The 11,702-nt window shown below is 34.9% G+C and overlaps 1 protein-coding gene across 1 annotated transcript in view; it reads right to left on the reverse strand.

The window, feature by feature from the left end:
* Positions 1–9,821, reverse strand: part of tmprss6 (transmembrane serine protease 6) — a 31,933-nt gene extending 22,112 nt beyond the window's left edge. The window contains exons 1-3 of the mRNA XM_030131448.1: positions 8,027–9,821; positions 2,560–2,654; positions 3–145 (exon numbers count right to left, since the gene is read on the reverse strand). Coding sequence (XP_029987308.1) covers positions 3–145; positions 2,560–2,654; positions 8,027–8,214 — 426 coding nt within the window. The 5' untranslated portion in view covers positions 8,215–9,821. The remainder of the gene's footprint in view (positions 1–2; positions 146–2,559; positions 2,655–8,026) is intronic.
* Positions 9,822–11,702: the final 1,881 nt, after the last annotated feature.

The raw sequence follows: 11,702 nt of genomic DNA on the forward strand, positions 1-11,702 counted from the left end.
ACCATGTCCTGAACTCCCTTGGCCTCTTTCCTGAACGCCCGACTGGTGTGAGAGGACAGATCAGTGGAGAAGTTCCTGTTGAGGATGGACATGTAGGCGGTGTACTGCTGCTGGATACGAGGCTCCAACTTCCAAACCCTGTGCTCTGTTAGAGAGAAGATGGATGTGGTAATTAACAAAAAGGAGAGAATAAATGAAGCAACAGAGAGCCCAAATACTGCCCTTTCCAGTTGTAACTTCCAAAAAAAAAAAAAAAAAAAAAAAAAAAAAAAAAAACTAGAAGCACTCAGAGAGCGCAGACCTCTGCCAAAGCAGATCAGTGCCCTGGATTTAGATGAAAATTTCAGGAAATGTTGATACTGGCACAAGGAACAAATGATTAAATTTTGGTGGTGATTGGGGGTGGGGGCCCACTGATCTGCCTTGGCAGAGGTCCGCACTGTCTTTTCTAGAAAAGCACTCATAGCGCAATCCTCCGCCAAGGCTGATCAGTGGCCCCCCCACCCCCAATCACCACCAAAATTTAATCATTTGTTCCTTTTGCCAGTATTAACATTTCCTGAAATTTTCATCCAAATCCGTCCATTACTTTTTGAGTTATCTTGCACACAGACAGACAAACGAACAGACAAACCAACGCCAACAAAAACATAACCTCCTTGGCAGAGGTAAAAAAAAAAAAAAACAAAACAACTGCATTACAGTCAATGGTGAGACACATTTCATTTTTAATTCACATTTTCAGTATATCATCATTTAAACATATGTTTGACAATTTAAAAGATAATTTCAGAAGGCAAGAAAATCCCAATTTGTGGTAAAACTGTTGAAATATCAAACTGTGGAAATACTTATAAAGCAGTGGTGGCTGCTGGTCTTTAAAACAGGAGATGCTCCACATAAAAATTGTCATATCATAGTGAATGTAACAGAGCTCTGCTTCCACTTGTCCTCCACATGTCAATTGTATGGGTGGTCATTGGTTCAGGGGCTTCTTCTGGCTGACAGAAACGGAAGTTAGTCAGCCAATGAGGGATGCTCAGGATAGGTTTATATGCTCGGCTCTCCACATGAACAAAAGTTATCAATCAGAAATTCCAATTGTAATTGGAGAAGAGTTATTTTCAGCATATATAATATGGCACAGTGATCACTTTGAACTCATTTTGTTGTAGTTGATATTTCTGGACTGTATGTTTCAGTGACGTTTGTGATGTGCTAAGCTAAAGCTAATTATGCAAACTCTTTTATAGCGGAGACCGAGCAGTGCTACCAGCCATGACTGATCCACCACAATACTGTATTTTCTGTATGTTCAGAATAAATCTGCCTCAAGTGACACCTGCGCCTCCTCCTCCTTCCACCCCATAAAACCACTGCAACACACACTCGCAGGTGTATGACTTGACCCTTCTTCTCTTCCAGCGATGTAGTCACGGCACTTTGGTAAACAACCTCTTCCACTGATATCCACATGGGACTGAGCTCCGACGTGCTCTGATGCTGGTATGTTTCAACATCGCTGTCAGTCAAAACGGGTTCAGCCTTTCAGAACAATACCAACTCTTTCAAACAGTTCATCTAATCCAACGTCCAAAGTCAAGTGTCCTAGTCCACTTACTGACCCATTCACCCCCAGAGACACTGAGCATCCTTGGGAGGGTTTTGGGTGGGATGATTTTATGCATTCAGCCAATGACCACCATGTTTCCCTGCAGTGGGAAAAACAGCTCGGTGTTGCCTCACAGACAACCTACTGACACTCGACGTCAATGGGGAATTCAACAGTGTAGACTACTAATACCAGAATGTATTAGGGAATTTGCATTGTAAAGCAAACGATACACAGCTGACCAGAACAACATAGCCATGAAATTAAGTGCATGCTTGTGTAATTTTAATGTAAATGTAATTTGCATCTTTATTGTAAATTCAACAGTTCTGTCCATTCATTTCCTAAAATGTTCGATGAAGTTCGGTTTCCCTTGCTGTCTCAAAGTAATCACCTCTGTTATAAAGATCAAAAACCTGAAAGTTACAAAGGTGTTGTCATTGTATCTGTCTCTGTCCAAATATATAGTTACATCTCAATGGACATGGCGGAAGGGGCGGGGCTTTGGGCTCTATGGGATGAAAAATATGGACAGCACATCAGAATAGGAAAATCAAAGTTCCTTATTCCACTTCATAGTGAATGTACAAAACACTGCAAACAACATTAATTACAGCTTCTTATGATAACACATTAACTAAATATTGGCATCAAATGGTCATTCTGTCACAAAATCAAGGGAAACACAAGGGATCATAGGAAATGTAGTCTTAAGTAGCTCTGAAAAATCAACGAAAAATAAAGTACATATTATTATTATTATTATTATTATTATTATTATTATTATTATTATTATTATTATTATTATTAGCAGCAGCAGCAGCAGCAGCTCTGTATTAATTAAATTACAATAAACAAATCTAAGATAAATCTAAATAAATAAGCTTTGAAAGAATAAAGAATATTTATAAGAACAATGCTCAATAAAGTAACAACAACGTGCTCACCCAGGAAGTACCAGGCCAGCGTGGCCCCTGCAACTATGAGGAGGATGGTGATGGTGATGAAGAAGGTCAGGATTAACTTGCCCAACCGAGTCTTCCTGGTGGGTGGAGCCACAGCTTGTACATCTGATCCAGTCTGTGAAGCAAGAACCAAAAATCGATAATGAGAGTCTATGGAAAATATATGTACGTATGTATGTATTTATTTATTCATAACACTTGATCAATAGAAACTGTGGAATTGAGTGGCTTCTAATTATGTTACTGCAGGAACAGGTTTTAACAAAGCAACACCATGTATTTAGCATTAACTAACATGTTATTCTTCTACATATTTGTTCTACTTGTTGTAAATGAATGCAGATTCTTTGTTAAAAAAAATATTTGATGGTTCCAGCTCACAAATGTAGTGATTATTTACACGCACCGATGCAAAAAGTGTTACCACCATGTCTGATCTGTCCTTTTATAATGAATAGGAGTTACTGATTGAAACATCGCTTCAGTGCCTGTAGATTATATCACTTTTCACCATTAAAAAAAAAAGATTCACTGAGATAAAAGGAACAAAATAGTTATTGAAAAGCCAGAGACATTTTTTCTGTCTAGTATTTTGTGTTCTTGGTATTTTATCCAGAAATACAGTGACAGGAAGTAACTTTTACAGTCCTCATGCATAATTTAAGACACTACAACTAATATCCAGCTACAAAATAGTTGCAAGGTTTCAACTCGTCTCTTAGTGAATCTTTGGTCTGAACTTAACATTAATTACACTTTCCTCAATGGAATTTAAGGAATATTTCAGCTACAGTTGAATGATATGGCATTATTCTTATTTACACTTATTTTACCAGATGTCACACTTGCAGTCCAAATTGTCCTTTTTGTGTTACATTTTCACAAAAATATACAAAAAGGTTGATGTGATTTTTTTTTTTTTTTTTTTTTTTTTTTGATGCATGTTCACATGTCTGGAATCTGATTTGTTTCAGAAATATCTCAGTGACACAAAATGCTTTAGTTATTATGAATGTTATGACACATTTTTACTGTACCATAAAACAACATGTTTCTAAGTGTGTTGAGCTAAATTCAACATTATTTAAAGATGTTACAATCATTCCACCTCTGTCAGACAGTATCTGACAAGTTGTATTTGCAAAACGGATGCAAATTAGCATCTAATATTCAGTGGTGGCCTAACAGATGTGAAAATATAGACTTTTTTTTTGTCTCCAAAACATGTTTTCATTTCAAAATGTCAGTGAAACCTGCAGGTGGTTGATCTGAACACAGCAAATATCAGATGAAGTGAGTCCTACTGTTTTTATCGACTTTTAACTTTAATATTTCCTTAATAAGCAGGATCAGCCTTGTACATTCAATAGAATCACACAGCTGTGTCTGAAGGACCATCAGCATCAGTTTAAAGGAGTGATATTTAGCTTTTTTTTTTTAAAAATGGAATTATGCATTTTCAATCATTTTCCTGTGGTCTACATAAACTGTAAATGCTCTGCTTGGGTCCAAGGTTATAATAGTTTTGGATTTTTAATTATAGTTTAGTTTTAATTAGTTTTGACTTTTTTTTTCTCTAATTCAGTTAGTTTTAATTAGTTTTTAGAGCAGGTTTGCTAGTTTTTATTAATTATCTTTTTTTTTTTCTGAATGCTTAGTTTTAGTTTAGTTTAGTTTTAGTATTAGTTTTAGTTAGTTCATATATTTTATCTTCCTCACCATCCTATTCAAAGAAATTAGTGAGGCACAGATCAGTGGGTTACCCTGGATGCTTTATTTTGGGGGTTGGGTTAGGGCGGCTCATTGACTGAGCAGAGACACAAACACATGTACAGTACAATGTATAAATTCCCTATCGCAGGATGAGGTTGTTTGTGATCTATACAAAACGTCGCTTACATGAAAACAATGCGAAGATGTGCAAAGCGTGAGAGGAGATGCACAAAGCAGCCAGCAGTTTAACCAGAGAGAAACATATATAAACTAGCTAACCAGCAGTGAACCACATACAAACATATAGAAACCATATAGAAACATATATAAACCATTTATAAACACATATAACCCAGTCCATCATCAGTAAACCACACCTTAGCAGATCTCTCATCTCTTAATCATCTCCAGTTCCATTATTAGCCAACTTTGCTTCATTTCAGTTCAGCTAGCTGTTGCTAGTAACATCAAACATTTTTCAACATTATAAAAGGTTCCATACCTCTGTAACTGAATTAGTTTTCATCCTCCTCTTTTCTCCTCTTCTAAACTGTGCAGTTAAGGGCTTGGAAGGCCTTTTCATGGTGATAAACTCTCCAGTCTTTACCTGATGCTTACACTTGTCTGACTCTGTCCTTTAGCTCCGCTCTGTCTCCATCACTCACACACACACACACACACAGTGCGCAAAAAAAAAAAAAAAAAAAAAACTGGACCCCACGCATCACTTCAGTAAATCCCAGACAGGACTGTGCTGCTTTGTTCCAGCTTTAGTCTGCATGTTCCAGGTGGAGTGGGGACCAGAAGACGACTGGAAACCACAAGTGACCACAAATGACAGACTGTGAAGTGTCAAATGGTGCTGCTAGCTAAAATTACTAGAGCAAAATAAATCTATTTGATATCAATCCGACATTGACAAAGACGAAAACAAAGGGAATTTTATCCATAACTTTTATACGTTTTAGTTAGTTTTGTAAGCACACAATACAGTTTCAGTTAGCTATCATTTTTTTCTTTTAATTAGAGTTTTTATTTATTTCAGTTAACGAAAATGTTTTTTTCAATTTTAGTTTTCGTCATTTTGTTTATTTACGTTAACGATTATAACCTTGCTTGGCTCTGAATTTTTCATTAATTCAACTCCACAGGTCCATCTTCAACCCTATTTCTGAGTAATGACACCAGAAAAGTGGTTTTGAGCGCTGGCCCTTTAAATACAAATGAGCCACTTCACACCCCACCCCCTCCAGGTTGTTGTCTGCGCTGCTCTGTCCCATTGTGTTCATTAATACAACCAACAACTGAACATTTTAGGTAATCGGCTTGAAGTTTGGACATATTTTCAGTATGGACTACAACCACTGTTGCTGATAAACAATTATGTCATACTCGGAGAAATGTTCATCTGAAGTCTTGACCTTGTATATGCAAATGTTGTGACGTAACTAGTTATAAAACGTAACAAATTAAGCAGGAATTAAAACAAGTTGTAGAAATCCACTCAATTTTTGCTGGAAAGCTTTGCAGCACCTGGAGGGTTCAAAATCAAATTTTTTGAACTAATAGGGTCCAAATACACAAATAAACGTACCAAAGACGAATAAAAGTGGGTTTAGCAAAATATGACCCCTTTAACCACCATCACACCTGACAATGATCACACAAGGAATTTGGATTCTACTGTGAACAAACATGATTGTGTGACATTGACAGTGAAATAGGCCCAACTATCTATGATTTATGGAGCATAATCATAAATTTGTATATAATTAATTTGTTTCACGAGTATTTTAATGGCGAATTAAAACACACACATACACACACAAATGAAAATCATTACATAGGCCAAGTGTTATAATAATTTTGGCGACCATTTTATGCCATATCATTTTATTTACAATTATAATTGTACAGCTATGAAACAAAATATAGCTTTGAACTGTATTATTTTTAAATCTAAAACCTCGCAGTAGAGTCTGTATGTGTCTGGTTAAAGTTTTGACTTTAGGGAGGAAGTGGATTAGCACATAAATTATTATTACGGCACATTTTTATCCCAAATGACTGGAATTAATATCACTGTTCTGAGTTTTTAGAAATTGTCACAGTAAATGTGTTAAATCTCACATACTTTAACAGGATGAGACGAGAACAAATGGCCAAAGTGCTGGTTATATTATTTTCTAATGTATATGATAAAGTGTGATTCCAGTTTATGTCCATTTATCCAATAGATTTATAAATGTTCCAGAATTAAGAACCTGTGAGGTGAATGTATTTGAATGTACAGACAGTGTTTTGAAGCAGATCTAGTAGCTCTGACACACATTCCATCGGAGTAAAACCCATTCTATCATTAATTCACACAATTTCTCATTTTGACCCAAGACTGTATCTTGGAAGCTACAGCCAACCAGCATTTGGACTGAATTTTTCTTTATTAGTGACTCCATCTTAGTAACATTTCATTATTTTGGAGGTTTTTTACTCATAGACCATTATAATACACTGGTGCCTATGAAGTTGGAAATAAAATATGTACCTCTTCACATGAAATGATTGATACAATATGATTTCTTTAATATATAAAGTTTATATAATTATTACACTAGGTCAAAGGTGATTATTGATGTATTGAAATAGGACCAGAAAGAAGAATGTATCTGAGAGTAAAATTATTCCAATTTAATGGGGAACAGTGTTGTTACAATAACTCAAATTTTACAACCGTTACATTTCACTACATTTGTGGAACTTTATTTGATCTAAATTAAACCTACATCTGCATTTTCTGGGATATAAAGATAATCTATTTCTGCTGCTGCATTCATTTTTCCATTACAAATCCAAAAGCAACATGAAGCAACATCTTAGGTCAGGGCAGATTAACCCTTTCATGCATACTGGTCACTACAGTGGACATCTATTCAAAGCTCTTCTCTTGTATATTTATGGATTTTGTTGTTTTAGTTCCATATCAGCCGACACAGTGGACGCTTATGCATCATCATCATTAGTGTAACTTTGCGGTTCTAGATAAACCGGATCTGCAGTAACATGTTTGAGTGTTGAAGGGGTGGGATTAAATAACTTATACTTCCTCTCACTTCTTTTCGAATGTGCAAATGAAGTCACGTATATGTGTAAGTTTTGTTTTTTTTGTTTTCTTACATGACCTCTTACTACCTGTTAAGTAAGATTATTTTGTCTTGTTGCATATTCGAAATAAACTAAACTAAAAAAAAAAAAAAAAAATCAATTGCTTGCTATTGTTACTAAACTGCAATTAACTGTTTTTTTTGGGGGTTTTTTTTTAACAAAAAAGTTGGTGTTTTTTTGCATATTATTTCCATGAAGTGAGTAATGACTAGTATTTGAGTTTGTTAAAATGTGAGAAAACAGCAGATTAGCAGCAATAGAAAAAGTTTTTATTTCATAGTTTTCACACGTTATATCAGTAAATCCATGTTATTTTGCTTCAAAAATTAAACACATGATGTCAAGCGGACATTTTAGGAACTCCATGAAAAATAGACTCATAAGAAAATTTTCAGTCACATTGTTTTTTTTCATGCCTAAAGAGGAATAAAAACACTCAGGAAATAAATGTTGATTAAGGTTCTCATAATTCATGCATGAAAGGGTTAAACTCATTTGCCCAGCCTGTGGTCAACAGTCAGCCAAAATAAGAGCCTGTATTTTTCATCTTATCTTTTATTTAACAATGGTTTACTCAAACAGAGAACATGAGGACACTCCAAAGGTGAATCCAAACTGAACATACCAGTGTGAGATCTCATTCAACATATATTTTAATGTGAACGTACTGACCCCATTACTCAGAGAGGCAGGTGTGCCTAACTGGTCACAGTTCGTAGACTTCTTCGAGCCGTGTCCTAGTGCCATGGCGTCATTCCACATCAGTCGCTCCTTCAGAAATCATCTCAGTATCCAATGGGATCCTTCGCTGAATTTAAAGTTTATAACTTTTGCTTTGCATCTCTTCTAAATACATAACCAGACATGTTGCTCTGACCGACAGACAATAGTTCTGTCTTTGTTTGTAAGTCCAAAGGTAAGAAAAAAAAAAATCGTCAACATTTCCCAAAGCTTCAGAGATAAAGAGAGGCAGGGGGATGTTTCAATGACTTAGACATCAGCTGAATAAAAGCAAAATGCCTAAAAAAAAATATGAATTGAAGATGCATTATGTAAGGCATGTTTCCATTCAAAGGGAGCAGAAGTGAATGAGCAGATGAACAACATGTGTGGTGATGTTACTAATAATCACCAAGCAACAGCGACACTCCCAGTCAACACACCTGCACAACTAAACCTGCTGGGAACAACAGGCTTCAAGCTGTTCTAAACCCAGCTCACATCATTTCTCCAGAGTTTACTCACACAAAATCCCATAGAGACATTTAATGAACCTTCTGCGCTGCCAGAAAGAGAGACTGCAGATGGTAACTGAGACGGCTAATGAGAGTTAATTTCATCACTTTTCACCTTTTTAACAGCAATGTAAATTACATCTAAAGACCCATTTTCATATGAACCAAAAGGAAATGATTCCATTACTGGAGTAAGCTGCAACAGTTACACAGAGGAAGAAAAACAGTTAATATGTGACTAAAAACCAGGTTTACTGATGTGGACACACATTTTAAGTAGCAGTAGTATTTGCACAGATGCATGTAACTGTAACTATTTAACTAACTTTAATTAACACGAGGACTGAACATACTGTATCTGGTCTTCCATTTACATACTACCAAAGACTTTTCTTCATTTTGTTTCATTTATCATTTTTACTGAGCCACTTTCACAGAAAATTAAACAACAAACCATAGATACATTCTATAGATTCATTGTATGGTATGATGTTGACCGATTATTGTTATTATTATTATTATTATTATTATTATTATTATTATCATTTTTTAAAAAATTGTTATTGTTATTGTTGCTGTTGTTATAACATTTTTATACTTTCTCCTTCTTTTTCAAATATGTGAATAAAGTTGTTGTATTTTTTTTTTTTTTCATATATATGTATGTTTTCATGTTTTCTTGAAATCTGTTTTATTTCCAGGCACTAAGGTAGGATTGCTTTGTTTGCTTTGTTGCATACTTAAAATAAACTGAACTGAAATGGACTGAATCATTATTATTGTCACGTAAACATTTTGACAATTGTGACAACTTCCACATTACAGATTTTTAATGATAACACAATAAATAAACAAATAAAATAGTAGTAAAATCCTTTTACAATGTAGAAATATACAAAATTAAGTTAAATAGCCTCACAATTATTTATTTATTTTTTTTTAGCTGAGAATGATAAACGCCAGAGACAAAAGCAGCTTTTGCATCACAATAAATGAATTAACAATGTGGTAACTCTTTACTTGAAGGTCTAGTTACCTCCGCCAAGGAGGTTATGTTTTTGCCAGGGTTTGTTTGTTTGTTTGTTTGTTTGTCTGTCCGTTAGTGTGCAACATAACTCAAAAAGTTATGGACAGATTTGGATGAAAGTTTCAGGGTTTGTTGGAAATGGGATAAGGAAGAAATGATTAAATTTTGGTGGTGATCGGGGGTGGGGGGGCCCACGGGGGGGGGGGGGGGGGGGGGGGGGGGGGGGGGGGGGCACTGATCAGCCTTGGCGGAGGTCTGCGCTCTCCGAGTGCTTCTATTTTATAATGTATTAAGCGCACATTCATAAGATATTATAATGCATTTATAATGCATTATAAAAGTCATTACAACAGTTTATGATCATGTACAACAACTTATACCAAGGTTAATAAAGTATTATAGGTGAAGGCATACTATATTATAAATTCAGCTTTCATAATGTTTTATACATCCATACCAAAGCAGTGTGACGGAATTTATTTTTTTTAGGAGGGAAACTTTTGTTTGGTTTTGTCACTGGTCTCTATACCCATCTATTTTAGGGATTTCATATTTATTAAAAAAAAAAAAAAAAAAAGCATGTGTTTGAATTAACAAAGATTTAGAGCTGCCACATTATTTTTAATTTATAAAGCAACATGTACCACTTCTATTTACTGTCTTTGTTCTTTTAATGTTTTGTTTTTGCAAAATAAAGAGTTATTAAGAACACTTTGTTGTATAATTTTTGACTTACACTTTACTTAGAGCCAGCAGATACTGCTCATACGTCATCATACTTGTGTTATAATATCATCAGTCATCCTTTAACTTATTATTGATGTTTATAAGGCATTATTCAGTTTCAGAAACTACATGTCTGGATTCTGTTGGGTTTCTGTAAATTGGCTTAGAGTCTGTTTTTTGACCAACTCTATATATAAAGTGTCATGAGATAACTTTTTTTTGTGATCTGGCATTATATTAATAAAATTTGATTGATTGAGTAATTTAATTGGTTTTCCCCTGTAAGTCGCTTTGGAAAAAAGCATCTGCCAAATGCATAAACATAAACATAACATGTCACAGCAGTTCTCTGTATCTTTATATCTGGCTAGAGTTATGATGGTTCGAATGTGTTATGTAACCCAGGACGTGAGATTCTTCCTAAAAACACTGTTGTCACTTTGGTAGGGATGTATAAAACATTATGAAAGCTGAATTTATAATACATTATGCCTACACTTATAATACTTTATTAACCCCGGTATAAGTTGTTGTACATGATGAAAAACTGTTGTAATGACCTTTATAATGCATTATAAATGCATTATAAATGCATTATAATGTCTTATGAATGTGCCCTTAATGCATTATAAACTAGACCTTCAAGTAAAGTGTTACCAAAAAGGTTTATTATCTCATTATCATCTAGCTTTTATCATCAATAATAAATAATCCTTAATTAAATATGGCCATTTGATATATTACTGTTAAATGTAGAAGAACAAAAATGATATGCAGTTTATGAATGACAATGAGAAAAGCTATAAAAAAGTACATTCATATGTCAGAGGTTGCTCCTGCTTGGATTTCCCCTCATGTGACCATTATTGATGCATTAACCCTAAAAGACCTGAACAGCTGCTGTTGACCAAAATACTGATATGAAATTTGTAATATCTGGTGATCCACTAATCCTATCAATACATGTAAATAATTGGTGTAAAATGCAGTTTGTCATCTTTTCATGGTCATCAGATATGACCCATTTGGACATTCAGAGGCTCCATGGAAACACTGTTATCTTCTACAACATTGATTCACCAGGAAAACCCATGGGGTTGGATCAATGACAGTGGATGGACACACTTGTTTCACATTCAGTTAATGATATATTTTGTTGAAAAAGTCACTTTCTCTTCAATTTTCTCTCTTTCTACCAGGGACGTGTACAGGATTATAGAGGGGCAGGGGCTCAAAGTCACAAAAGGGCAGTATGTGTGCGC

This window comes from Sphaeramia orbicularis, chromosome 1, assembly GCF_902148855.1.
Source record: "Sphaeramia orbicularis chromosome 1, fSphaOr1.1, whole genome shotgun sequence".
NCBI lineage: Eukaryota > Metazoa > Chordata > Actinopteri > Kurtiformes > Apogonidae > Sphaeramia > Sphaeramia orbicularis.